The sequence below is a fragment of the Aspergillus terreus genome, genomic scaffold, assembly GCF_000149615.1.
Source record: "Aspergillus terreus NIH2624 scaffold_2 genomic scaffold, whole genome shotgun sequence".
Taxonomy (NCBI): Eukaryota; Fungi; Ascomycota; class Eurotiomycetes; order Eurotiales; family Aspergillaceae; genus Aspergillus; species Aspergillus terreus.
In genome coordinates this window covers 2,524,464-2,549,832 of record NT_165925.1, presented here as the reverse complement: position 1 = coordinate 2,549,832, position 25,369 = coordinate 2,524,464, and the positions used below count along the sequence as shown (strand labels likewise).

The 25,369-nt window shown below is 53.7% G+C and overlaps 8 protein-coding genes and 1 non-coding gene across 9 annotated transcripts; 4 read left to right on the top strand and 5 right to left on the bottom strand.

Annotated features, from left to right (window-relative positions):
• Positions 1-187: 187 nt before the first annotated feature.
• ATEG_01886 (Clr5 domain-containing protein) lies at positions 188-2,063 on the bottom strand (the record flags this gene model as incomplete). The annotated part of the gene is made up of 2 exons (XM_001209251.1): positions 188-1,859; positions 1,948-2,063. 2 exons carry the CDS (start codon positions 2,061-2,063, stop codon positions 188-190), a joined length of 1,788 nt encoding a protein of 595 aa, XP_001209251.1.
• A 568-nt stretch (positions 2,064-2,631) lies between these two features.
• Positions 2,632-3,597, bottom strand: ATEG_01885 (uncharacterized protein; the record flags this gene model as incomplete). The annotated part of the gene is made up of 1 exon (XM_001209250.1): positions 2,632-3,597. The coding sequence occupies one exon, from the start codon at positions 3,595-3,597 to the stop codon at positions 2,632-2,634; it is 966 nt and encodes a 321-aa protein (XP_001209250.1).
• Positions 3,598-5,718: 2,121 nt separating this feature from the next.
• Positions 5,719-8,498, top strand: ATEG_01884 (Het-C domain-containing protein; the record flags this gene model as incomplete). Its single annotated transcript, XM_001209249.1, has 3 exons — positions 5,719-6,050; positions 6,106-6,278; positions 6,340-8,498. The coding sequence occupies 3 exons, from the start codon at positions 5,719-5,721 to the stop codon at positions 8,496-8,498; spliced, it is 2,664 nt and encodes an 887-aa protein (XP_001209249.1).
• Positions 8,499-9,030: 532 nt separating this feature from the next.
• ATEG_01883 (FAD-binding oxidoreductase) lies at positions 9,031-10,891 on the bottom strand (the record flags this gene model as incomplete). The annotated part of the gene is made up of 3 exons (XM_001209248.1): positions 9,031-9,233; positions 9,308-10,582; positions 10,633-10,891. 3 exons carry the CDS (start codon positions 10,889-10,891, stop codon positions 9,031-9,033), a joined length of 1,737 nt encoding a protein of 578 aa, XP_001209248.1.
• Positions 10,892-11,586: 695 nt separating this feature from the next.
• Positions 11,587-12,774, top strand: ATEG_01882 (NAD(P)-dependent alcohol dehydrogenase; the record flags this gene model as incomplete). Its single annotated transcript, XM_001209247.1, has 3 exons — positions 11,587-11,598; positions 11,664-11,786; positions 11,848-12,774. The coding sequence occupies 3 exons, from the start codon at positions 11,587-11,589 to the stop codon at positions 12,772-12,774; spliced, it is 1,062 nt and encodes a 353-aa protein (XP_001209247.1).
• Positions 12,775-13,498: 724 nt separating this feature from the next.
• Positions 13,499-14,513, bottom strand: ATEG_01881 (putative Ras family GTPase (Rab4b); the record flags this gene model as incomplete). The annotated part of the gene is made up of 5 exons (XM_001209246.1): positions 13,499-13,503; positions 13,557-14,102; positions 14,175-14,209; positions 14,275-14,339; positions 14,451-14,513. The coding sequence occupies 5 exons, from the start codon at positions 14,511-14,513 to the stop codon at positions 13,499-13,501; spliced, it is 714 nt and encodes a 237-aa protein (XP_001209246.1).
• A 202-nt stretch (positions 14,514-14,715) lies between these two features.
• Positions 14,716-14,787, top strand: ATEG_10493. Its single transcript has one exon. It is a non-coding gene; the product is annotated as a tRNA-Cys (tRNA).
• Positions 14,788-15,201: 414 nt separating this feature from the next.
• On the bottom strand, positions 15,202-17,698 carry ATEG_01880 (uncharacterized protein; the record flags this gene model as incomplete). The annotated part of the gene is made up of 2 exons (XM_001209245.1): positions 15,202-17,553; positions 17,615-17,698. 2 exons carry the CDS (start codon positions 17,696-17,698, stop codon positions 15,202-15,204), a joined length of 2,436 nt encoding a protein of 811 aa, XP_001209245.1.
• Positions 17,699-18,706: 1,008 nt separating this feature from the next.
• On the top strand, positions 18,707-19,660 carry ATEG_01879 (SSH4 family protein; the record flags this gene model as incomplete). Its single annotated transcript, XM_001209244.1, has 1 exon — positions 18,707-19,660. The coding sequence occupies one exon, from the start codon at positions 18,707-18,709 to the stop codon at positions 19,658-19,660; it is 954 nt and encodes a 317-aa protein (XP_001209244.1).
• Between the last annotated feature and the right edge of the window lie 5,709 nt (positions 19,661-25,369).

The window sequence follows — 25,369 nt, the reverse complement described above, 5'->3', positions numbered from 1 at the left end:
ATATGGATGTAGAACTGAGTATTGTGTGTTTTCTATAGTATCGAGATAAATTGAAGGCAGTGGAATTAAACAGCATAGTGTTCATATGGGGTATTTAATGCAATATATTCGAACAAGGACAAGTCCCCTTCTGTACCGTACAGAACTTGTCGAACTGGACATCTGATTCAGACCGGCATCGGGACAATCAAATAGAACCCAGATAGACTGAAAAGATCGCTTTGCGCCCTTGTACGTGAGTCAAATAAGTATCAAGTTCGTGGTCTTCATCGATTATGAACGGGATCTCATTGCCATCCATATCTCTGTCAATGGCCTCAACTTTTGTAACAAAGGAGTCCGGGAATTTCGCGTTGACCAGGTGTCGTAATATGCCGATTGTTTTCTCCGTTAATTTTTCAACCCAAGGCTTGCAATCGCTGTGCAACGGGCTGTCGGGATGGATCCGCAGATGGACGATGGGGTGGAACGCGGAGTCGAGGATGGGATCCGCATATTCAAAGGCGTTTCCCGAATCATGCTGGTCTGCTGTGGCAAAGGAGGTATCATTGGCAGCTTGCAGGAGTGATGGGTCTATTTGTATGTCACCTAGATCGCCGGATGCCACGGGTGCACTCGCAAGGGCCTGAGAAGCGAGCGTGCTGATTCCATTAGTGATTCCACTGCTGAAATTGGCGCTCTCGTGAGAGCTGCCCGAGTCGGGACTGTGAGCCTGAAGCCGAGAAGCTGATAGTTTACGAGTAGTGTCCCTCTTCGACTGATCGTCGCGAAGCCGTTTCATGACATCGCGACATAGGACTTCAAGCGCCTTGTGTTTTGTGGAGTGCTCCGCATCTGCTGGATCAGAGGGAAGGATCCGCTGGAGTATCTCTGATTCTTTGATCCATCGCTCCTTGAGTTCTTTCCAATGCTCATCTCCAGCCTCTAGCTTACTGGTGAAATGGTCTGCCTTTAAAGTGTTGTAGAAGGCGTTTCGAATCTGGCGGCTCTCTTCCGGGTTGATGCCAAGGGCATTTTTGGCCTCCGCAATGGTCATTCTCCTCTCCAGGGTTCTCATTCGTTTCGTGACGTCCGTACACACCACGTCAAGCGCGAGCGTCTTCGCATCTAACTGGTTAGGGTCGTCCCAGAACACTTGCTGGAGGTGATGCGATCCCTGGATTAGCTTATTCTTGGCTTCTTGCCATCTCTCCGGGCCGGCGACGGTCTTCTTGATGAACCCCGCCTCCTCACAGATGCGTTGGAACTGGTCTCTGATCTCCCGGTACATCGCATTGTCTAGGTTCAGGTACTTTTTACTCTCATCGATAGTCGTCTCAGAAGGGAACCGTGGAGGGCCCGGAGGATCCGCAGGCAATCCGGCCCAGCCACGAGTCCTGCGACGGCGTTTTCGGGTCGCCCAACGTTCTGCGCTCTCGGCTTTCAGTCGCTCCAGACGCTCTTTGCGCTTGGCGATGACCTCGGCGGACAGGCCGGGAGATGGGGGGTGTGAGGTTGCGGTGTCCGCTGGGAGCGGCTCGGAGGATGTATCGAAGGGACCATCGGTGTTTTTATAGACTTCTTGCTGCAAAGCCAGCAGTCCTTCGTCGTCGGGTAGCGGTACGGGGCTCTGCAAGGTCGACTGGGCTTTCATGCCGTTGGGGACTCGGAGGAGCCAGCGGTTTTTGGCGCGCACGCGCATTAGTTCTCGCTCTTTGATCTCGAACCCTTCGTCGTTTAAGATGCGCAACATGTCGCGCTGGCTGGTATTCTTCTCCCAGAGCTGCTTGACACGGGCGACGAGCGCCATGTTCTTATGCGCTGGGTTCTGTTTGGAGGGAAAGCCCCATCGTTTGAATTGCGTCTGAAACGCGCGCTTACTATCGGTCCACCACCGGTTAGTTAACTATACATTGGTATACACCGGACCGGGAGTTCAATTCGATGAGGAACGGGAGGTAGTCTCACCTAGGTGAGAAATCATATGCATTTTTCATGTATTCCATGATTTCCTCCAACGCCTTTTTATCCCGGATATACATCTGGTAGCAGATGTCTCGCTTTCCATCCCAGTCGTAGACCATGCTGGCAAGCGTTCACCAAGACGCGCCTCCTATATGGGAGGAGCGCCTTTGGAAAGAAACGCAGCGAGAGTCTGATCTGATAATGCCAGAGGGAGCCCGGGTGGGGCGTTCCTGGTGTAGCCTCCGCAAAATCACTTGTTGTCGCTCCTGTATACCGTAGTTGGGTCTGGAAAAGAGGCAGGGTACGGCGAGCTATTTGGAACACCGTAGCAGAACGTGTCGTGGAGGCAAAAAAAGGGAAGGGGAGATGAGGCGCCGCAGATGACCCATGTGCGCAGTTTGGTTGGGTTTGTTTCCGATACGTCACGTGATTATACGTCCTCTACCACGCATGCAGTTGAATACGGAGTATGTTATGAGCTTTGTGGATAGCTTGAGGTCGAAAACTAAATCCATAGAATGAAACAGACGCTTCGATTTCGACCACTTTGGTAGATAGAAGATAGTGAGGCACGTATTTTTACACTAACGCAAACCTATGTACAGGGATTGGAATGACCCAGAAACCACAAAAACGCATACCGCCGCAACTCCATAATAATGATGGGATAGAAATGGCTGGATGGCTTCAGGCGAGCTTCTTGACCTTTCTGCGAAGCTTGAAGATTCGGGTCCGTAACCAGGTGAGAAAGTGCATCCACGTATTCTTGGGCTGCGACTTCCATGTTTCCGGCTTTGGTTGGGGCGGCGGCGGCGGTGGTGCAGGCGTAACACGGGGAGGACGAACGTCTGGTGCTTCCTGAGGCTGCTTCTCCCATGCAAATTCCGGCGCTTCACCGTCCCGGAGTGACGTCCGCCAATGCTGTTGTTTCTCCTTTCTCTTCATTTGTTTCTGCTCGGCTTTCATCTGCTGCTCCTCAAATTTTCGAGCCTTTGCGGCCTCCTTTTCTTCAAAAGCCTGGCGCGCAGCCTGCACAGTGGCGGCTCGAGATACAGGGTCCATACTCGTTCGTGTCTTGGACCGGAAGACAAAATCCAATGACGGCCTAGAGATTGGAGACGCCGTGTCCAGTGTGCTCCCATTGTCTCGTGAGTAGCCAAAGGACGACCGACTGGTGACATTGGTTTGCGAATTCCCTGGTAACCGTGTGAATGAGCTGTCTTGGATCTGCAATGACAGCCGCGGTGTCTGACCTGAGGCGGCGCGAACCGAACCAGACGGGCCGAATACGTCGCCATCCGCGGTGTCTCCCTTAGCAGAGTCATCGCTTTCAAAAATTGACGCAGGGTAGGATTGGCCCATAGGTGGCGTATACCCACGGGGGGCTTGCCGCATCGGATGAACATATTGCGTTCCAGGTTTGCCCATGCTTGAGCCGCTTCCTGTGGAGAATTGGGACGTTCCACTCGTGGAGCGGCGATGGACCCGAGAAATAGGTTTGCGAGTCGTATAATTGGCAAATTGGTCATTTGAATGCCCTTCCTTTTCGTACTTCGTGTAGATTCCTAGACCATCGTGGTCAAAAGATGACCGGGAAAGGTCAAGGGAGGCTGTTGGCGAGGCGTCCCGCGAAATTTTCCTAAGCAAAGGCATGATGTGCGCCTTGGGGTCTGGGGAGGCTTTGGACTTTTGAGGCGAACTGCCAGGTTGGTATAGGTCCTGCTTCCTGAATTGCTCCCCTGAAACCGAGTCCGTCTGGCTCTTGCTTGAACCGCCCGAAAGCCGGCTCTTCCTTGGGGAAACGTTTGCTGTTCGGGACACACTTAATGACGAAAGGCGATCTTCTGAATCGGATAACCGGGAAGTTGAGTGGACCAGCACTGGCGTATCCTTACGGACCGACACGGAATTCCCAAAACCAGACACTTTAGTTTGGACAGTGTGATCATGATGTGGAGGTTGAACGGATGACAGGGAATCTCTAAAATCCCTCTGATGCGTGCTCGGTAGCGGTGAATTGTGAGCGAATGGATCACTGAAGCGTGCCATAGGAAAGAGTGGGGAAGAAGGCGAAAAAGAATACTCCTTCCGCCTCTTTCAGGATCTTTCCAGACACCGGTAACAGCGGAACGTTCTTCAATGGACGTCGGAGAAACGCATGATCGCCGGAGTCTATGTTTCAGCCTGTTTGAGGGGCAGTGATGCTAACTCGAGAGGGCCGATCGAACAATTGAGAGATTTGCGTCTCGCAGCGAAGCGATGGATAAACGAAGAGAGTCGGTCGGTCAAAATCAAAAAGAAAGAGCCCGTGGTTACAAGAGAACCATAAAGAAACCTTCCTAAATCTTCCTACACTGACTGGAGTGCTGGGATCAAGTGGGAGCGTAGCACAGGAATCCGGACCGGCTTATAGATGCAGGTGAAAAGCATACAAAGACTGAGGGCGGGAGACCCGGATCACACGCATGTCTGAGTATTTCAACGGCAGGAAAGAGAATAGCGATATGGAGAGTCCGAGGAGCCCGCTCGGAGGATGAAAGAGAGAGTAAGATGAGAGCGGAGACGGACGGAGAAGAAGAAGAAGAAGAAGAAGAAGGAAGAGGAGAAAGAGGGGTGGGGGAGGCTGGAGGTTGGCCGGCGCGACGGATGCGGAGGGCCGGGATTTCACTCCCTCTTATTGAATGATGATTAACTAACGACGTCCCTAGTCACTCACTAAGCCGTCTAGCCAGTCTAGCCCATGTTCTGGTCATTGCAAGCGACTGGAACTAATTCGCGCCAATTCAGACTAGTTATTTCCCATGGGCCCATCGGAGAGGATGACAACAGAATGAAGTCGATCAGGCCCGTCCGGGCCTATACTCCGTATGCAGTCGGTCGATAAGGAGTATGCAAGATCGATCGGATCGCTCCCATGCTAATACTCTAATATTAAGGATTGATAAACCGTTTCGTTTGTTTCATTTTCTTTGTCTTTGTCGCATTGTCTGATTCCTCATGATCGATACCGTCGTCACGAGCATCATTGTCACTCTCTCTGTCCCCACCCAGACCGAGGCTCAAGACCGAGGTCAATCCACGCATAACTATACATAGTACACTATACACCTCGCGACAGTTATCCTCTACTCCGTACAGTGTATGGCAAATTGGACAGAATCACTACCTCCCATATGAAGAGCTGAAGGGACTGTACCTACTCACGTTGGTTTCCCCAAGTCTCGCGATCGCAAATGATCCATGAGTCGTCGCCTCATACATCTACTCCGTACAATACTCCCTAGGACTGAGGATCAGCCAAATAACGTGCCCATCTCAGCCCATCAGCCCATCAGCCCAGCCCATCAGCCTTCTCTTCAGCCCTCATGCCCATTCTGGGGCGTCGCCAAGAGATGGAGGGGCTTCGAAACCACAAGAGGCGCGCTAAGAGGCCTGCCAAGCGAGACCGTCCAGGATGAAGGACGAATCCCCCCACGGATGGGCGCTGTACTTCCTTTATGGAGGTGTACAACCACACACCAGACGATGTGCATGGCGGGGCAACACGGTTTACCCTGCTTCCCATAAGGAGTACAAGACCTTCCCCTCCTGCTTTTTTCCCTTCTCTCCTTCAGCTTTTATTTGACCTTGTCTCACACTCTCCTTCCATACGCCTTCTTGCTGTATCCACGTCCTTTGGTTACTGTTTGTTTATTCCTTTCCTCTCCCCTCATTTACTTCGTCTCGTTTCCAATCCCACAAGCTTCTCCGAGCTTGAGGACTCGAGTTTCAACAATGGGGCTCTCTATTCCGTCCTGGGCCATTTTCCTCGTGGCCTTGTTCGCCTTCAGTGGACAGGCTCACGCGTTCGGAGCCGGTAATATCGCTTCCATCTCGCGCGTGGAAGGCCAGAACTGGCGCCATGGTGATATCGAAGATACGCTTCTCACCTTGGTTTTGGCTCGTGTCGCCGGTGGTCGGAAGTTCAGCAAGTTGGACGTCCAGCGGGTCTACTTCGGGAATTGGCTGCGGGATTACAGTCAGGCTGTGGATGTTGGCACGCTGAAGTACGTCAGTACCGAGGCTATTCGCATTCTGATCTGGGTTCTCGGCTTCTTGAGTTTTGGGTATGTTTGAGCAGCTCCACGAACGTGAACTCCTTCCACTAAGACTTGCCGTTAGGTACGGGACCAAAGAGTTTGAAGTGACCACGGAGCGTCTGGGATGCTATGAGCCCACCGAGCACATTGACAACCCACTCGGTTATGCCGAGGGGGAAGACGCGCGGAAATACGACCGTCGCCTCCGAGGTCCCATAGACGAGGAGCGTGAACTGTCCATCAATCCCCGGACCGGTAGGTCCCCGTCCTAATGTGCATCCACCCGGTCATTACTAACGCGCCATGTGCTGAATAGGTCTGAAGAACTACATCGCCTCCGAGAACTTGGGAATCTCCACATCTGCAGCTCTAGTGCGTCGAGTCTTCCGCCGTTCAATCCAGTTGGGGCGTGAATATGGACGGTCCGGAAATAAGGAAGATCTGCATGAAGCCCTGCGCCTTCTTGGAACTGGTCTCCATTGCCTGGAGGACTACGCCGCCCATTCCAACTACACCGAGCTGAGTCTGATCGAATTGGGAGAGTCCGAAGTTTTCCCTCATGTCGGCCGTGACACCAAAATTGACCTCGACGGGAAGGATGTTTACCCTATCGTCACCGGTACCTTTGGTGGAGTGGACTTCTTCCACTCCGTCCTCGGTGAGCTGTCCGATAAGGCCACTCAATCTGAAATCCAGTCCCTCGAGGGTGTCATTTCCGAGTCGGAGAACGACGGTGCCCCTGATAGCCTCCTACAAGACCTGCTCAGCAAGATCCCGGAAGGCTTGATCGGTAGCAGCAGTGATGAGGAAGCGGACAAAATGAATGACTTCAAAGCTCAATCGCAAAATGCCAAGCAACACAACCAGAATATCTCTCCCCGTGAACCGGAAGAATGGACTCGTTACTTGGACGAGGTTCACCAGCAAATTTTGCCTGTCCTGGAATGGCACGATAACCTCATCAAATCCATCAACGAGGCCATCGAGAAGATTCCTGTCATCCCGGATCTGATTGAGCAGATTCAGGAGCAGATCAACGTGTTTGTATTTTCGATCATCGCGCCCTACGTCCTCCCCATTATCCAGCAAGTCAAGACTGAGCTGCAAACGGGCTCCTCCGAAGTCATCCAGAGCAGTCGAGAGCAGCAACATGTCGTATTCGACAACGATAGCTGCTCGGACCCTACACACTCGATGCTCTCAAAGGACCACTTTTCAAATGTACTCAACGAACCAGCTGGTCGGGTCGCTTCTCAGATCGTCAAGTGGGTCGTGCCGCAGCTGATGGAGTGTTGGGACAACGAAGACGCGGATATCAAGCGGACTTTGGATCGGATTGTCCACGGGGTGTTCCACCATCCGGCGCTCCGTGACCGCGGCGAGGACGGTGCCGACGAAATCCGTCAGATTATGTTCGGTACCGTCCAGCAATGGTGGGAAGACAAGGACAGGGATGAACAAGACACCCTTCGCGAGCAGCTTTCCCGCGAGGGTGTCCAGGAAGGCAAGAACCACAAGGAGGGAGTTCAGGATTGTGGACACGGCTGCGGCAAGCCTCTCACCCTGCACAAAGGACAGGCCCGCACTTCCGGTCGGACGGGTGGACCCGACACTTCGAAGATCGAAAAGATCGCGTCCAAGGCTGCGGGTGGTGGTGCGCTTGGGGGTCTTGTTGGGGGTCTTGTCGGCCAAGTTGGCTCAATGATCTTGAATGATTCTGAGTCTCGTTCTTCTGATAATCATGAGCGTCGTTCTGACTACAGTGGTCAACGGGAGAACTATGAGAGGCGCGACAACTACGAGAGGCACGAGAACTACGAGAAGCACGATACATACGAGAGGCATGAGAGGCCTGGGCGGTATGAGGAGCACGAAAGACATGAGAAGCATGAGCGACGGCACAGACGGAAGTCCGATGATGAAGAGTCTCACAACAGTTCTGACGATGACAAGTCTGGAGATGAACGCAAGGCCTCAAGACGCCACCGTCACCATCACGAACATGAAAGACAAGATGGCTATGCTCAGCAATATCAAAGCGGATATGACGGAGGCAATGAGTACTCCCGTCACGAATCTTACGAGTCTCGCTCGCAGCGCCGCGACGAGTATGGTAGCCAGTACTCCGAGGCTCGTTACGAATACCAAAGCACCCCTGCTCGTGGTGAGTACAGCAGTGGTGGATACAGTAATGAGTACTCTGAGTCTCGTCACGGATATCAGAGTACTCCCGCCCGGGCCGAGTACGGCTCTGGGTCCAGGGACGAGTACTCGGAGTCCCGCTATGGATCCCAAGGTGCATCCCGCACTGAGTACGGCGGTGGATCTTCCGAATCTCGTTATGATTCAGGCTATCCCTCGGCGCGTGGCGAGTATGGTCGTGAAACCTCCGAGTCCGGTTACGGTTATGGAAGCAGACCAACTTACGGCGGCGAGCAGAGGGGGTACTATGAAGAAGGAAGACGTAATGAGTAAGTGAATACACCTTGGACAGTTGTGGGAAGAAGGGGCTGCTCTGCAGAACTAGTACTGATCGGATTCTAGGGAGGAGGTGCCTCGGTATGGAGACCGCCAAGAGGGCTATGGGGGATACGGCGGTGAGTCTCGTCAGGAGTACGAGGAGGGTCGTTATGGTGGCAGCAGCGGCTACGGCGAAGGCCAGTATGGATATGGCCAGAGACACAATGAGTCGAGGGGATATGGTTATTAGAAGGCCGTCGGGGAAGCACGAACCCGTCCATTTACCTATCATGTATTTGATCCGAAGCGGGTTTGCATACGGGACGATGAGATACTGAGAACGCGATGATTTATTTTTACATGTAGGCGTCATCTGTACGTCTTTCCAAAGTATTTGCACTGTATCTCGAATATGCACAATCACCACTGTTTGATTTCTCCCGGGTTTGGCGGTTGGACTCGAACAACCTTGTCGCAATTGAGTAGGCACAGCGGGTCGAAAGCCAGTTTTAGCTGTATCATTGATCTGTTAGCACGCATAAAGCATTCAAAAGGCAAGTGTCATATATCTTACCCGCCGCATGGCATCTACGGTTGACTCTCCCACTTCGTGTTCGAGATAGTCGCGTTTGATGAGGCCAACGCCGTGCTCTCCAGTGACGGTGCCTTCCATTTCAACCGCACGCTTCACCATTCGATGAACAACGCCCTCGGCGGTCTTCTTCTCCGCATCGTTGAAGAGAATGATGGCTGGTGAGCAAGACAAGTTAGCATCGGGCCTGCGGATTCGCTTCACTCCAGTCGACGGCTTGTATTTTACTTACCGTGGAAATTGCCATCGCCCACATGGCCACAGATGCCCGCCAACAATCCGCTCTGAGTCATGTCCTGTTTTGTTGCCTCAATAATGTTGGGGAGTTTGCTCATGGGAACAGCCACATCGGTCGTCCAGACATGGTCTTCGGGCCCTCTACGCATGGCCATGACGCTCCAAAGAGCCTGCTTCCGAGCGCTCCACAATTCCTGCATCTCCTGCTCGCCGCGGGCGAATTCAAACGACCGTCCGGACGTGGCCGAGACGATCTTCTGGACCATGCTGATCTGTTCCTTGATGCCCACGGGCGTCCCGGTGAACTTGAAGAAAATCGTGGGGGATTCCTTCCATTGCCGGCTCGTCGCCTGGCTGTCATTGATGCACTTCATCTGGACATCGTCGAGGATCTCGACGCCGGCGACTGGGATGCCTTCTTCCACCACGCGCGTCACGCACTGAGCGGCGTTGTGGATGGACGGGAAGCTGGCAACGGCCACGTTCTGACTCTTAGGCTTGACGGTCAACTTCAGCGTGGCTTCTGTGACGAGTCCGAGGGTGCCTTCGCTGCCAATGAAGAGCTTTGTCAGGTCGTAGCCCGCACTCGACTTCCGCGGGCGCTGGCGAGTCTTGATGATGGTTCCGTCCGCGAGAACGACGGTCAGCGACAGCACCCATTCCCGCATGGTGCCGTATCTGTACGCGTTGGTGCCCGAACAGCCGGTGCCGACCATGCCGCCGATCATGGCGCCCGGTCCGGGGTCCGGCGGGAAGAACAGACCCTGCTGGGACAGCTCCTCGTTGAGATCCTCCCATCCCAGGGCGGGCTGCACAACCACGTCCAGGTCCTCCTTGTGGAGCGCCAGAATGCGATCCATGCGGCGGAAATCAATGCAGACGCCACCTCGGGTGGGCGCGAAATGGCCTTCGAGACTGGTGCCACCAGAGTATGGGGTGACCGGAATCAGTCTCTGATGACAGACTTTCATGATGCGGGACACTTCTTCGGTAGACGAAGGATACAGGACCAGGAACGGCTTCTCGTTCGCTTTCCGTGAATACGACGACCAGTCGGAGCCGGAGTGCATCTCGAGGTCGGCATTTTCTGTAGACACATTCTCCTTCCCTAGGATCTCAACGAAATCGGCCCAGGCTGCCTGCAGGTTGGACTGGGAGACATTGTGGTGTGGCGGACTCAGGTCGTAGAGGTTCGTGGTGGAAGAAGTGGGCAGACTGGCAGGCTTGAGGGATCCTAGAAAATAGGCACCGGTGGAGAAAAAGGCCAGCGCTGACAAGATATCAGATCCATGTCTAAGCCGGTCTGGAGCAGGGACGTACCGAACATCAAGGCGGCGTAACGGCCGCCTTGGGACTGAGTCTGGTATTGGGAATACCGCTCTTGTTCTGCGCGTTCGCGCTTCAATCGCTGCTGGGTGCTTTCATACAGCTGGTTTTTGAATGACTGCGATTTGTCCTCGGCACGAACCCGCGATGTTGCTCCAAAGCAGCGGTTCTGGACGGGGGAGTACCGCGGGAGGCCAGAGCGGAGGGAACGGAACGTGCCCTTCAAGGGATGGAAAACATTGGGCTGAACCATCGTGATGGTTGTGTGGCAGAGGCAACACGAAGCTCATAGGCCCAGTTGTCTGGGTGGAAGAGTGAAGGATATCGCGGGAGCTCTTTAATGAGCTTTGGTGATCGGCCGAGAGAGCAGTCCTCTGTAGATTACCTCATGGGGGAAGGCGGTCTTGGCGTCTCCCCGCCGACTTACATAATCAGCCAGGTCACTGTACTTTCCTGTACGAACAGCGTATATCCATTATCTAGACGTTGATGAAGACTTGGAGACATTCTGGACTATCGGTAGTCGTAGTACATATGGAAGAAGAGCAGCATCGGCTCTCGGCAACCCGCCACCGGGCGGTTGTGCTCCTCCCAAAGCAGCATTACTCCGTGGGACGATATCCACCCCGGCTAAATAGCACTCGGACCGGGTAATTGCAGTCGGCGAGCTCATTGCGGAGCAGTTGGCGGGGGAGAACAGCTGTTACGCCGTGCTCACTCGTCCATCCGGGCCCAGAAGAAGAAAACTCTGGTGGTCACATTGTAGCTCATTGATTAGATAGCTGCTGCCATTTATCCCTGTTGGTGTCTCTGATAATTTCCCTTCTCGCCGAGCGACAACCCTAACTTTCCTGCACACCTCACCCCATACCTGTAACCTACATATTCCCCGCTGCCCCTCCTATCTTCTGGATACGTTCAACCACCTCCAATTTCAGAGCCAACACAATGAGCGCACAGGTACGTCGAGTCAATTCACTCTATACGGCCATGCGCCAGCCGGAGCTGTGGCTAACACACCCAAGAACCTTTCCTTCGTCCTGCAGGGCATCCACCAGGTGAAATTCGAAGACCGTCCGATCCCAGAGCTGAAGGATCCCCATGGAGTCATCGTGAACGTCCGGTTCACCGGTATCTGTGGTAGCGATGTACGTGCCGTCTCCAAAAACTATCCGTTCTCAGACCCTCGTTGACCCGGTGTATCTATAGGTCCACTACTGGGAGCACGGCTCGATCGGTCAGTTCGTCGTGAAAGACCCAATGGTGCTGGGCCACGAGTCGTCGGGCGTCATCACCAAGGTCGGGTCGGCCGTGACGACGTTGAAGGTGGGCGACCGGGTCGCGATGGAGCCGGGCATCCCTTGCCGGCGGTGCGAGCCCTGCAAGGCGGGCAAGTACAACCTCTGCTACGAGATGGCGTTCGCAGCGACCCCGCCGTACGACGGCACGCTGGCCAAGTACTACGCGCTGCCGGAGGACTTCTGCTACAAGCTGCCGGAGCAGATCACGCTGCAGGAGGGGGCGCTGATGGAGCCGCTGGGGGTGGCGGTGCACATTGTGCGGCAGGCGGCGGTGACGCCGGGCCAGTCGGTGGTGGTGTTCGGCGCGGGGCCGGTCGGATTGCTGTGCTGTGCGGTTGCGCGGGCGTTTGGCGCGTCCAAGATCGTCGCCGTCGACATCCAGAAGCCGCGCCTGGAGTTCGCCAAGAACTACGCGGCGACGGCCATCTTCGAGCCGGCCAAGGTCGCGGCGCAGGAAAACGCGGCGCGCCTCATCGCCGAGAACGACCTGGGCCCCGGTGCGGATGTCGCCATTGACGCCTCCGGCGCCGAGCCGTCCGTCCACACGGGTATCCACGTGCTTCGCACGGGCGGCACCTATGTGCAGGGTGGCATGGGTCGCAGCGAGATGAACTTCCCCATCATGGCGGCGTGCACCAAGGAGTTGAACGTCAAGGGCAGTTTCCGCTATGGCAGCGGGGACTACAAGCTTGCGGTCGAGCTGGTGGCGTCCGGCCGCGTCAACGTGAAGGAGCTGATCACCGGCGTTGTCAAGTTCGAAGAGGCCGAGCAGGCATTCAAGGAGGTCAAGGCAGGAAAGGGTATCAAGACTCTCATTTCCGGTATTGAAGCATAAGGGCGGTGTGCTTGGGACCACGATGATGATGACGATGATGACGATTCCAGACTGTATAATTGGGCACTATGTTAGCCATATATGAGAATGAACAGTCAAATAATAGTTCTATGCATTTGACTATGTAGAACGATGGGTAAGAGCAGCATCCGAGGAGACAGTGTAGCTAGGCTTCGCCGCCGTAGCCATCCTCATTTGCCCGGGGTTGTTGCAAATCAAAGAAAGTCGTCGGGGTATCACGGAATCCTCCAGGACCAACCCATTCCAATAACGCTGTGGAATGGGTCCGGAAGAATAAAGCAACTGAGCCAAGAACGAATGAAAAGCTGTACAGTAGATGAGAACCTGAAGGAGCCGCGACCAAGCTGTCGATCATTAGGGTATAAGAAGTGCCCGGAATTCAGGAACTTCGGGATAGCAAGAAGGGTATTCGGGGAGAAGGGAACGGCGAAGGTGGACACATGAGGGCACAGTTCAGCAGCACCCCCTTCCTTTGCTCTGGTGCGAACCACCGAGCCGAAAGACATCCTCCCACTCTCTCATGCCATTCCTCCAGTCGTTGGCGCCTCTTCTCCTCGGGTGCCTGCGTTGCAGCTGGACGCCACCCTCATCGAGGGTCATTTGGCTCCTGACACTCGAGGCGTCGCTGGTCGTATGTCCGTAGGGACCACCATCGCCATATTGGATGCCACTTTGAGGGTCGTCGGGATCGATTTCACCCAGTTCAATCTTCGTGAGAATTATCCGGGCCAGCCGGTGGAATAATTCATCCACGCCCTCACCCGTCAGAGCCGAAACTTCCACGGCGACGGGAATGTTGTTTTTTGCCGCCCATCGCGAGGTTTCCTCCGCGTTCACCTCGCGACCATGGGGTGCGTACGTGGCGGTCTGTCTCGTGCCGGATCCGAGGTTGGCGAAGGAGCGGACCGAGCCACCGCCGGAATCATAGGGGAAGGAGTGTTTGCTGGAGGTACTGGACGGCGTAGGGGGCGGACGCATGCTATCGTCAAAATCACCGTGCGGCGCATAGTCGGTTGTGAGATCCGCCTTGTTCCCGGCGAGGACAACGGTCAGGTTGGGCGAGGCCAGCGCCCGCGCGTCCATGAGAAACGTGGGCAGCGACGCGAAGGACTGGTGGGAGGATACATCATAGACGAGGATGGCTCCGGCGGCACCTCGATAATAAGACCTGGAGACAGATCGGAATCGCTCCGTTCCCGCTGTGTCCCAGAGTTGCAGTTTGATCCTTGTTCGTCGCGGACCCGAACCCAGCTTAACGATCTTCGAGGAGAATTCGACTCCGATTGTTTGTGATGATAGGACTCGCCCTGTAGGTACGAGAGGTATTAGCGAACTGATTATCTGGCGCGGAGGTATCCGGCAAGAATCGATCCACGTACATTCATTCTTCACAAACCGATGGAGGACACAGGACCTAGGTCGAGGATGTTTGGTGAGCGACGACTTTACAGAGCTATGGGCTTTAACCGGGTGACTTACTTTCCAGCACCACTCGGCCCAAGTAGAATTACTTTGGCGAGGTAATCATACATGCTCTCCAGCTCCTGGAAAGGGTCAGATTGCAATGATACAGAGACAAGGCAGGCAGGCAAGAACCAAAAGCAGGAAAGGCGGAGATAGTGCAAATGCGATGACCGGCTATTTGGAGGACATACCTGGTTTCCATCGGGGGCGGAGGAGATCGAGGAAGCATTTGACAGGCCTCTTTTTCGCACCATGATATCGATCTAGGCCATGAAGGGGTTCTGGGGTAGGCGACAGAGGGACAAAAACGACGGAGTTGACCAGCCTCCGGGTCTTTGTCGAGTGGTTGTTGACCCCCACAGTTGCTTTGATATGGGATGCGCCAACCGGAAGTCAGTGGAGTAAGAAGTTTAGTCAAGGCTATGTTTCAATTAATGAACCCTGAGTCATCAACAAGGGTCGGTAACTCAGTGGTAGAGTAATGGATTGCAGATCCATCTGTCATGGGTTCGATCCCCATTCGGCCCTTCTCTTTTTGTTTTTATTTTTATTCCTATCTTTTTATTTCTATTTGACTCTCCAGCAAGGACGCAGAAGTAGATAGATCTGGATTCACTAAGTGTCTTATCCGCACGACCGAGGTCGAAATGTCACCAAGCATGTGAGAACGCAAGGTAGTGTGCTCGCCTGCCTGACCGCCACAAGCCCACACATCGAAGAACTCTTGAAAAGTTCACAGTTCCAGTATATCTCATTATAATGTCCCCTCTTCACGACTACTCCAAAATAACATAATTCGTATAGTACGAGGTACTGATTTAATATATATTTCCCCCTCCTAGGCACACTCGTGGGTAGATATAGTACAGTGGATTTCGCTATTTCAGAAAGATCATCACATGTCTCCAATTATATATCAACATCATTACACCAAACACCTGCCTAGTGATGCCGTTCGCGCATCTGAACAACAGTCGTCCACCCCTGACAACATAATTTGCTCATCTTATGCTCACACCAACAACATTTCACCACAGACGGAGGAGGTATGCCCTTCCTGGGATCCATACCTGGTTTTTCCCTCTGGCCAGGAGACTTTGCGAGGGACCGTTTCCGATCACCCGGTTCGTAGTTGGGTCGGACGCTGGACGACCCAGCGCTTGGGCCATCTTCCGTAGGAACAGAAGGGGCACCGCCAGGAAAGGCCAATCTAGCGTATACTTCAGATGGCATATCGTGCCACAAGCTACAATGACAACAGACCACGAACAGCTTTGCAACCACCTGACCCTGTTGTAGTTGCCTCAAGTCCTTGCCAGGTTGTCGTAGCTTGACACCGTTTGCATGGTGCGATGCTGCATGGTCATCCGGTTTGCCAGGGCCTTGAAGACCTCCGGTCATAAACGTGGGATCAGACGGACTGACATCGTCGTGTTCATGATGAGAACCCCCCGAGGGCGCCTCATCCGCGGTGTTGTAATCCACCGATTCTTGAGAAGACTTCGTCGACAACGAGACCTTCGAGGAGCCCCTCGCATGATGATTCATTGGATGCTTCCCAGAGGGAGTTTCTGATGGTCGAGACCTATCCCCGGGATCCAAGCTAGCATCTCCCATAGTAGCAATGAGCTCCTTCAAGGATGGCTCTTTGCCTGAGTGTGTCCCCTTTGACCGCTGCTCCAATAAAGCAGGGGATACACTATTTGGCGATGCCATCGGAGGCTTGAAATGGGGTTGCACGGCTTGTTCGGAGTCGCGATTCCGCGTCACCGGTGGCGTGGGTTTGGTCGGAGCGCTCTCACCTACGGCTGACTTGCGTTTCGTGTCTGTATGCTTCCATGGTCTCATGTAAAACCGGTGTCCTTCGGATTGCGTGCTCGCGGCTTTCTTGTTCTCTGGACCCCCGTTCGCCAGTCTATGAGAACGAAGTCGACGGGATGTTTGTTGGTTTGGGAGGGACTTGTCCGAAATGCTCTCATTTTGTACACGTTGCGTGTTGTCACTCGAAGTCGTATCAACGTCACTGCTAAATGTAGCTGGACTCGCGAGCGGCGATGAAGTAAAGCGTTTCTGATGTCTCGGGCCAAACGCCCTCTGCGTATTCGGAGCCCCCGACGGTAAAACAGCCGGGGAAGACTGGACACTTCCGCTCGATACACGATGGGCGCTCTGCAGAGCGGTTGGGGATTTTGGAATCGCCGAGTTTGTTTCCACCACCTTTGGTCCAGCTTCGGTTGTTGTTTTTCTGCTGTCGAAGGGTTCGATGTGGGGTGCGGTTCTGTACTTCTGTTTTGCATCCATAGTTCTCTTGTCAAGATTCAGCGTTGCCGCAAAGGACGTACGGTCCAATTCCTTCAACTGTTTCGAGTTGTCTGCATTTTGCGCATTTCGCTCCATGTTCTCGGAACTGGGAGTAGATGGGCTTTCCGTAGACCCCAGTTGAGTGAAATCGTTGGATTTATCAACACCTAGACGTTCTGGACTCCCCTCAGATGCATCTGAGACCACCCTGGCGCGGGTGTCCTGCGCAGGCAGCCCATGCGGCTTAACAGTCAGCTCCTTGGAAATTACATTCCCAAACCGCTCGGGCAACGTCACAGGAAGAGCAGAAGAGGGCGGCTGCGGCGTTCGATCCTGCTTCAGCAGATCCACCCGGTCGATTGACCAGCGTTTCGAGAAATGTCTTTTCTCGTCATTAACTGAGCTCGATCGCGAGCGGGATCGCGATCGCGACGAGCGCCTCGAGAACACAGAGGAAAGCCGCGAGGCCCTTGACTCGTCCGCACCCACACTCGACGTCCTGCTCGAGCTCTCCAGCGGCTGCTTCTTTGTCAGACGCCGTGGCTCGCGCCTGGGATTCACCGAGCCATCGGACATTTCGGCGCGTTCAAGTCGGAGTAATCGTTTCTCCAGCTCCAGTCTCTCTGCCTCCAATCGCCTTGTAGCGCGCCGCTCGCTCTTCCGCACGGGGTTCTTCTGCCATGTTGGAGAGACACAGATCTCGGGTCGAGTCGGCGACTCGGCTGCGGCTGATGGAGTGTCTAGACGGAGGCGCGGGGGCTGTGGAGTGGATTGTCCGGACGAGGGTCTCGAGGTGTCTTCTGGGTTATGGTGGACGGAGAGTTTGGATCTTGAGGGGTGGGAGGTTGAATTGGGCTCCAGAGGGCTGACATGGCTCGATCTGTGATTGGCATCTTCGCCGCGAATTGTGTGCTCTGTGTTCCCTGCGCTTGATCGGGATGGGGCGTCGGCGAGCTCATTGTCTGGGGAGACGTGGGCGGCATCATTCTCCTTCTACATCGAGTCATCAGCAAACACCGCTGTCGCTGTAGTCGCCGTGGAGTACCCAACTCACGGGTCTGTCGCCATGGAACATGCGCTGTAGATGCTGGGTAATGGACAGACGGCGCGATCGTCTATGTTGATTATCCTGGCTCATTTTTGGGATCTGAGAAGAAGGGCAAGTCTGGACTGCGATGCGACGGTGTTTGTCTGCTGAGGGAATGCTGCAGGATGGTGGCGTCAAGCGGCTTCAGTCTGGTAATAAACCATGGATGCGTTTGCAATGGTTGTCGGAGGTGGTACAGGAACGAAAAGCTGGGAAACAGATCCCACGCCACACCAGGTTTGAAGTGTTGCACAAGTCACATGGGGGGCTGGGGGCGATCAGGGGATTTTATAATGCTGACGAGGGTTCGTGATGTATGTATTCATTGTGGTGGTTGATGATGAGAGACAATGTGGGGTTTGAGATAGATTCGAGGCTGGCGATCTCGATTTGTGGATGTGGCCGGGGTTTCATCTGAGACTATTGGCCTAAACAGGCCGATGCGTGCCCTAAGACAGGTCATTCTGTTTAGAGTTGGGACGGATGCTTTGTTCTCGATCTATCGCTGGTCCTATAAATAGGATGAAGTCAGTCTTTGCAAGCATCAGGCTATGAATAGGTCTATTCTACATATCAAGCACAACACGCCTTTTGAACAGGTCTGAACTCTAACCCTTTGAGAAAAGAGATCATTTATGTATAGTCATCTTCATGTTCGTTGCACTACTTTCTTGGGTAAGTTTAGTACCACCCTTATATTTTGTCACCCTGAAACCTAGTCTACACCAGATGAACGTAGTACTACCCTGAACGAGATGTGCCTTTCGTTCCCCAGATTCTCTCGTGGTGGGGCTCAAACAACCCATCCATGGATGATATTGGGTTGGATTACCGCACAGGGACTAGTCTCTGATTGCAATGTTCGTCAGTCCTTGTCAATCCGTGGTAGACACAGCTTCTGGAAGTCCCGATGAACATCAGTACCGTCATATAAAGCTCGTTCCTTGAACTTCAACACAGCCACACTTGGCATCTACCACCGCATCGCGGCTTCTTCAAGCTCCATCCTCATCACTCATCCCCGCCTCACATCACACGTCAACCAGAAATCCACTCGCCATGTCAAACTATACCTCCCAAGGCTCATGGGGCGCCCCGCCGTCCTACGAAGCATCCCAGTCCTCGGACCCCAGTAACGAGGCAACGCGGGTCCCTCCGCCCTACCACAACTGGCAGGAAGCCATCCCCGACACCGCGACGCTGCCGCCGCCCCCAACAACTGGCTACTACAGCTCCAACACGGGGAACGCCTCAGCCGACGACGCAGACCGCGCCCACGAGTACTGCGACAGACACCCGCTGCACTGGCCCGTGCGGCCGTCCATGCCGGTCTATACGTCCGTGCAAGAGCACGACATCCGGCCGATCAAGTCCAGCGCATTCCAGGGGAGCATCGCCTCGCCTTCCCCGGGACGCTGGAGCGGGTCGACGCGCGACCGCAACGGGGACTGTCTGGTGTCCACGCACCTACCACTGTACTTTGCGGCGCAGGACTCGCCCTTTCTCACGGAGAGGAGCAAAACGATCTACTTCGAGGTGAAGATCCTGCGGCTGCGCTCGGGGCCTGGCGCCGATACAAGCGGGCTGGCTATTGGGTTCGTGGCGCACCCGTACCCGTACTGGCGATCGCCGGGCTGGGAGCGAGGCAGCCTGGGTGTCTTTTCGGACGACGGGTGTCGGTTTGTGAATGACTCCTGGGGCGGCATGGAGTTTACCAGCGCGTTCCGCGTCGGCGAGACCGTTGGTCTGGGGATGACGTTTCAACTTCCTGACAATGACACCCTGGTCCAAGAGAAAGGACGACAGAAGGCCAAGGTTGACGTGTTCATCACGCGGGATGGGCGAGTCGCGGGCGGCTGGAATCTCCACGAAGAGGTGGACGCTGATGCAGGGGGTGTCGAGGGACTGGAGGGGGATTATGATCTGTATGGCGCCGTTGGGCTGTTCGGCGGCGTTGATTTTGAAGTGACATTCGAGCCTAGGAGCTGGCTATGGAAGCCGTCAGGGATGTAGCTGGTAGGATGCACTGGGCACGCCCGTCGCACGGAGTAGATGAGTTACCGGGTTTCTTATATTGCTGTCTGCCACGTTTAGCTACAACATCACTACTAGGTACTATCACCTGCGGTAGGAATGCGAATACCTTATGCCATTTCCTATACTCTGTGAACCGCGTCTCACATGACACAGAATGCAGAGGAAAGATTAAGTAAGAGCCCGGCCTCGGAAGTGCCATATATGCGAGCTGCCACGCCTCACGAGGGAACGAGTCTTCTAGAAACTTTCCTGCGAGATCGGACAGGGAGTTCCCTGTTCATGCAGGCGCATTAGTGTGTCGGGGGGAAGTACGAGATGCGTTTCCGCCATGGTCTGATGTGCGGATGGTGTCAACTAGGCTGCGCAGCCAGTGCAGGGTGTCTGAGAGCGAGTCGTCGCGCATGATTTGACGTCATAGTTCCTGCGCCTGAGCAGGATGCTTATGTGCTCCAGTATAGGGTTCCGTTCCTGTATGTTCTGGCTTGTCGGGGTGTGATAATGGATCTTGTATTATGCATCCGCTGTCTAGGATTGATTCCTACGCATGACGGTGCGGATAGAGTATGATGCTGATTATCAAGCGCATCTGTAGCTATGGCCTGGACCTTATGATCGTCCTGGAGCATGACTCGATCCTGCACTTGATGGTGATCTTGAGTAGGATACCGTCCCGAAAAGGGCAACAGACCACGCTATAGTTCTAGAGTTCTCCGTACACCCGTGTATATCAATGATGCCTACCCGCAGGCCCACCCAGCCAGATCCTTTGGAGGATATCAGGGCAGATTTGTTGGAGTCGGGTTGGGAACGGGAAAAATGCTCGGCCAACGTCGACAAAGGGAAACGATGAGGTTCCTACAGACAGGATGCTGGCATCCCGTGAAGCGAAAAAGGCACGGAACAACAGGAAGAAGCGCGGAAGCGCTCGTCGATCACGGGCAGAACAACAGACAGTTGTTCTGCTCCACTCGGGCCTCGACTCAGACTCGGGTAGTTAGTCACTGTGGTGCGCTCCGAAGGAGGACTCCGCATGCTTTGACGGATGAAATAGTAATCCAAACGGTTGAGAGAAGACCAAGCAGCTAGCTACCTCTGATCAGTAGTATTATGGAGTAGATTCGGGAAGGCTCCGGGAAACATCTGCATGTTGACCCATCGACCAGTCTCCCAACTGAGCTAACTCCTCGACCAGGATTGTACTGCACGGGAGGTCGTGGTAGGAAGCCAGCAGGCTGTGGCTCGAAAGAGAATAGTCGGGTGGAGCTCCTGATTGACGGCCTGAGCGGCAGGCGAGTGCAGGAGTCCACCGGCGGGTAACTAGTAATAATGGCAGAGATGTTAGTAACTGCAGGTTCTACAATTCATTACGTACGGTACATCTATCTAGTAGTAGTAGTTAGGTTGGGAGGTAGGTAGGTAGTGCATTCAGTCGACCAAATCTCCGTGGGAAGGCAAAGTCGAAAGTAGATATAGACGCGAACTGGCTGATAGTCAGAATTTTCCTAGAGTTGATGGAAGAATACTGCTGAGTACCTCCTACTCCGACAGGTACCAGGTCATACGTATTACCAAGTATCTACTCGGGAGTACTACTTTCGTGATCGTGAGCAGACTCTTACTCCACACGGAATAGTCGCTCGCTCGTGCCTCTCGGTGGATGTGCAAACCCTCGTGCAGTCCACCCCCTTATCTCCAACTCGAGACGACCTCCCGACCTGACGGGGCAATGCTCCGAATCCCTCCTTTCATTCGCTCCTTAATCCTCTCTGGCGACTCCGTACCTCGTGCATAGGCAGAATATCGCCCATCGTTGCCAAACACGTAGCGGGCGCGGCAGAGACGCCCCGGTTGCCTGTTGCCCACTGAATAAGCGAACTGCGTGCCGGCCGTCGTGCGGCTCGCAGCGGAGATTTGCCCCGCAGGTGTAGGACTAGTACTACGGAGTAGGTAGTACTAGTTATTCTGTAGGTACTCTGTATATTAGTAGTGCTGGTAGTGTAGGTAGTAACTACCTATCTGGTACAAGTATGGCCGAGCTAAGGCGTCCTGTCTGGCCTGTTCACAGCTACCGTACCATCCTCCCAGGGTATGCTGTACCTTGCTGGATTGGGATTCCATGTCGCAGAACTTTTGTCCTGGATTCGGTACCAAAAGTTCCTTGTCTGCACGGGGCTGCAATTAGAAACGGATCAGGGGTGTCGGCCGCGCCATATCGGCCGGCACTCATGCTGTGCTCCTACCTAGGTACGGAGTATGCAGGTAGGTATGCTCAGGTCACGGCCGATCTTCCGGGGTAGCCGTCTGTCTCTACACTGCAATCCACACTTAGTTACCCACTATACCCTCTTATTATTATATTGAAGAAGAGAACAACAGGAAGAATACTTTATCGAGTCCTCCGGCTTTACCGGAGTACTCCGTACAACGCAATACCCATCCGATCCTGTCGTAACTATGCTTACCTACCTCGTCGTCCGGACACCAGTGCACTCGGATCCAACTTGCCTATCTGACTCCTACCAAACTCCCCTGGCGCCCTGATCGACGGCACGAGCTGCATGTCATGGATCCCGTCCGTACACTTGTCCGGCTCCGCCGTGCATTTGAACCCACAATTGGTCGGAGCCGAAGACATAACGACGAACACAACGGAGGGATCCGTATCCTGACCACGGACGGATGATTCAGGCCTTCCGCGCACAGAGTCCCATGGTCCATGCTGTCGTAGCATTGGTGAGAGAGATCCTTGGTCGCCTGAAACAATGGGCATTCACATTCGGTCCATTTCTGGTAAAATAACGTGATTGTCGCACATTAGTAGATAGTACTAGCAGCACTAGTACCCATTGACAATCGCTGCAAGGTACACAATTCCTTGACAGCAGTAACTAACTAGTACTGTTGTTATTCACCGATCCACCGCTAGCTGGCACGGAGGACAAGGCCTTGTCCGGTGTCGGCATTTGACCGTTGATATTATTGATGTTATTATTGTTATTACTGGGAAGTACCTCAGTATAGGACTCTGGGGTCCATCCCCACAGTGCCACCATGCAGCCAGGCAGCGACGCAGGAGACCATACCCAGGTATGGTAGGAATAATAATCACAATAAGGGCCAGGTGTCTCCTCCGGGGGGCGTCGATAGGCCCTCGGCCATTCCCGGGTCTTGGTGGAAACGGCGGAGCCATGGTTGGAAAGTCCGTGCAGACGAGAGATACGCGTCTGTTTCACTTTGCTCGACATGCAATGGTCGTGGCGACTACCACGACCGACTGCGGACGCACGCACGAATAGGAGCCCGCCGTCGCGCGTCCACATTTTATCGCCGTCTGTTATTGAGGGAAATTCGTGCGATGCGAGCCCGCCTACAATTATGCAATTCCCTTCCCGCCGACCACGGCCGGATCAAATCCCGACCGTACAGTAAACGAGTTGATAGGCCATCGTACAAACGCGTCAACAGATCTCGAAGGAATGGAGGGCCTTGCACTGGCCGTGGCGATCCCAGCATGACGTCCAGGAAGATCGGAATTACGAGTTGCTTCGGGCGCTCTGCTCTGGGCGATCCACGGTTGAGTGATGACACCTTCCGGGGTGATGGCTAGGATCGTACTCCGTAAGCATCGTAAGCCGCTCGCTAAGGATCCTCTGTACCTAGGTACCTACGAATCCTCAACACGGCGCTCCCGAAGGTAACGAACTAATTACCTGATATCTGGAGATTGATGGCCGTCAAATCAGAAGACACCTGCTAAGTCTGAGGGACATTTCCTTTTAGGGGAAGATGCAGGAGGATTGATTATCATCTGCAGCCACTAGGGCTGGTGGACGGACTCTCTTAACTTAGACACAAGTCTTGCCAGCCGCCAAGGCGATATTGGCCGACACACCCCAACCTCCTCCCATGCGAGTCAACTGCTCAATTCAGACTTTCCTGAAAAAGAGCTCGGGCCGCAGGTTCACGGCCACTAAACGGGCCTAAGTGGGCGGAGAAATATGACTATGGGAGATTACGACAATCCGTCAAGCGATTGGCTGGATCTGTCCGGGCGAGAGTTTCCACATGTCGTGCTGACGGTACGGAGTATGTATTTGATTTGATGAGAAGAGGAGATATTGGAGAGGAGATATTGAGACCAGCTCCTGTCAAAACACATTTGCAGCGATGATTCCTGCAACATATCTAGCTATTATTCGGATCAGTCGATCTAAGAATCAACCACACAATTGAAAAGAAGAATATCTGATGGCATGCATTGCTTTGATATTACAGAGTAGTGTCGGGTTAAACAGGTCCCTTTAGAGTGCCGATTAGGCAGGACGTGGCTGAAGGTGAAACCCACTGGTCCCTCGCACTGGAGGGAACATTTAACCGTTAAAGAATCTGACCCATTTGGGATGGCAACATGGCTTAGTTCGCAGATAGAATGAACCGACTTGCCAGTGTCCTGCGATGGTTGTGATGAACCGGTTGTGTTGATGGTCGGAATACGGAGTACTACCTGGGTATTGTAGGATCTAGTGTAGTCTCCACTAGACTCTAATCCTTCCACAACAATTCAAGAAAAGATAAGATGCAAGCCCAGGGCCTATGTAGTATGAGTACGCTGCATCATAAACGATCCCAACAGCAACGAGTAGAGACATATCGCAGAGTCTCTACGTGTAGAGCACACAATGACTGTCTAGGGGATGGTCTCGACTTCGTATTACCCCCAGCCTATCACCTTCGGGCGGGTTTCCCCACTACAGCTCCATGATTCATAAGAATTTAGTGGTATTGGCATGCTGGTGGCTTCTGGTGTACATGGGGTCGAGGGGGTGGCAGATCGCCGCTAGGATCACCGTTGTCCTGAACGTTTTCAGTTTGGCGCTTGCTGCTGGTATACAATGTACATCATTGGGTCTCTCCGACGATAAGGGCAAAAATAAGCCATTCTCGATTTCTTGAGATTAAGATTATCTTGGTTTTAGCCTCTATTCGCCCCGACAGGATCAAGGATGCGAACGCGAGGGCCACATCATCCGCGGCTAAAAGAGACCGAAATCGGGACACCACCTGCCGGCGATGGGAGTAGCTCGGATGGCGTGCCTCGCTAAAGCCACACAGTATGATTGCCTGGTTGCAGGCATGTCGGCCGTCCCTCGTGGTGTGGATTATCCGTGAGTCAAAGTCATGCAGGCATTCTTTTGACTTTTGGAGAAATGTAACTCCTGTACATAATGAATTATGTCCAGTCTTGGCCTATGACCTCTGGGTTCAATGTTAATTCCTTTTGTCTTCGTTTTGGGTAGTGTTCGATATGCGAATCGTGTACATTCCATGATTTGCCTCCTCTTGTCCATATGATCACCTGTGCAGTAGTCTACAAGATTTAACAGCGAACTGGAAGATTGTGGGGAAGACCGGTCGTGATCTCTTTGAAATTGCCACCATGTTGACAAGGTTCATGTGCCAATCCTTCCAGGAATGTTAACAGTTCTTTTTCAACTATGCCAGTCGGATGGACAGGAAAGAATTTAGTCCCGTCCGATCATAGACATCACAGGGCTGTTGACACCTGATGTTGACTCTGAGACACATGTGATTCGATGGAATGCTAGTTTCAGCCTTGTGCTGACTTCGGATGGTGGAGTTGTAACAATTCTTGCCTCTTTGCCTCTCTCTGTCTCTCTTTGCCTC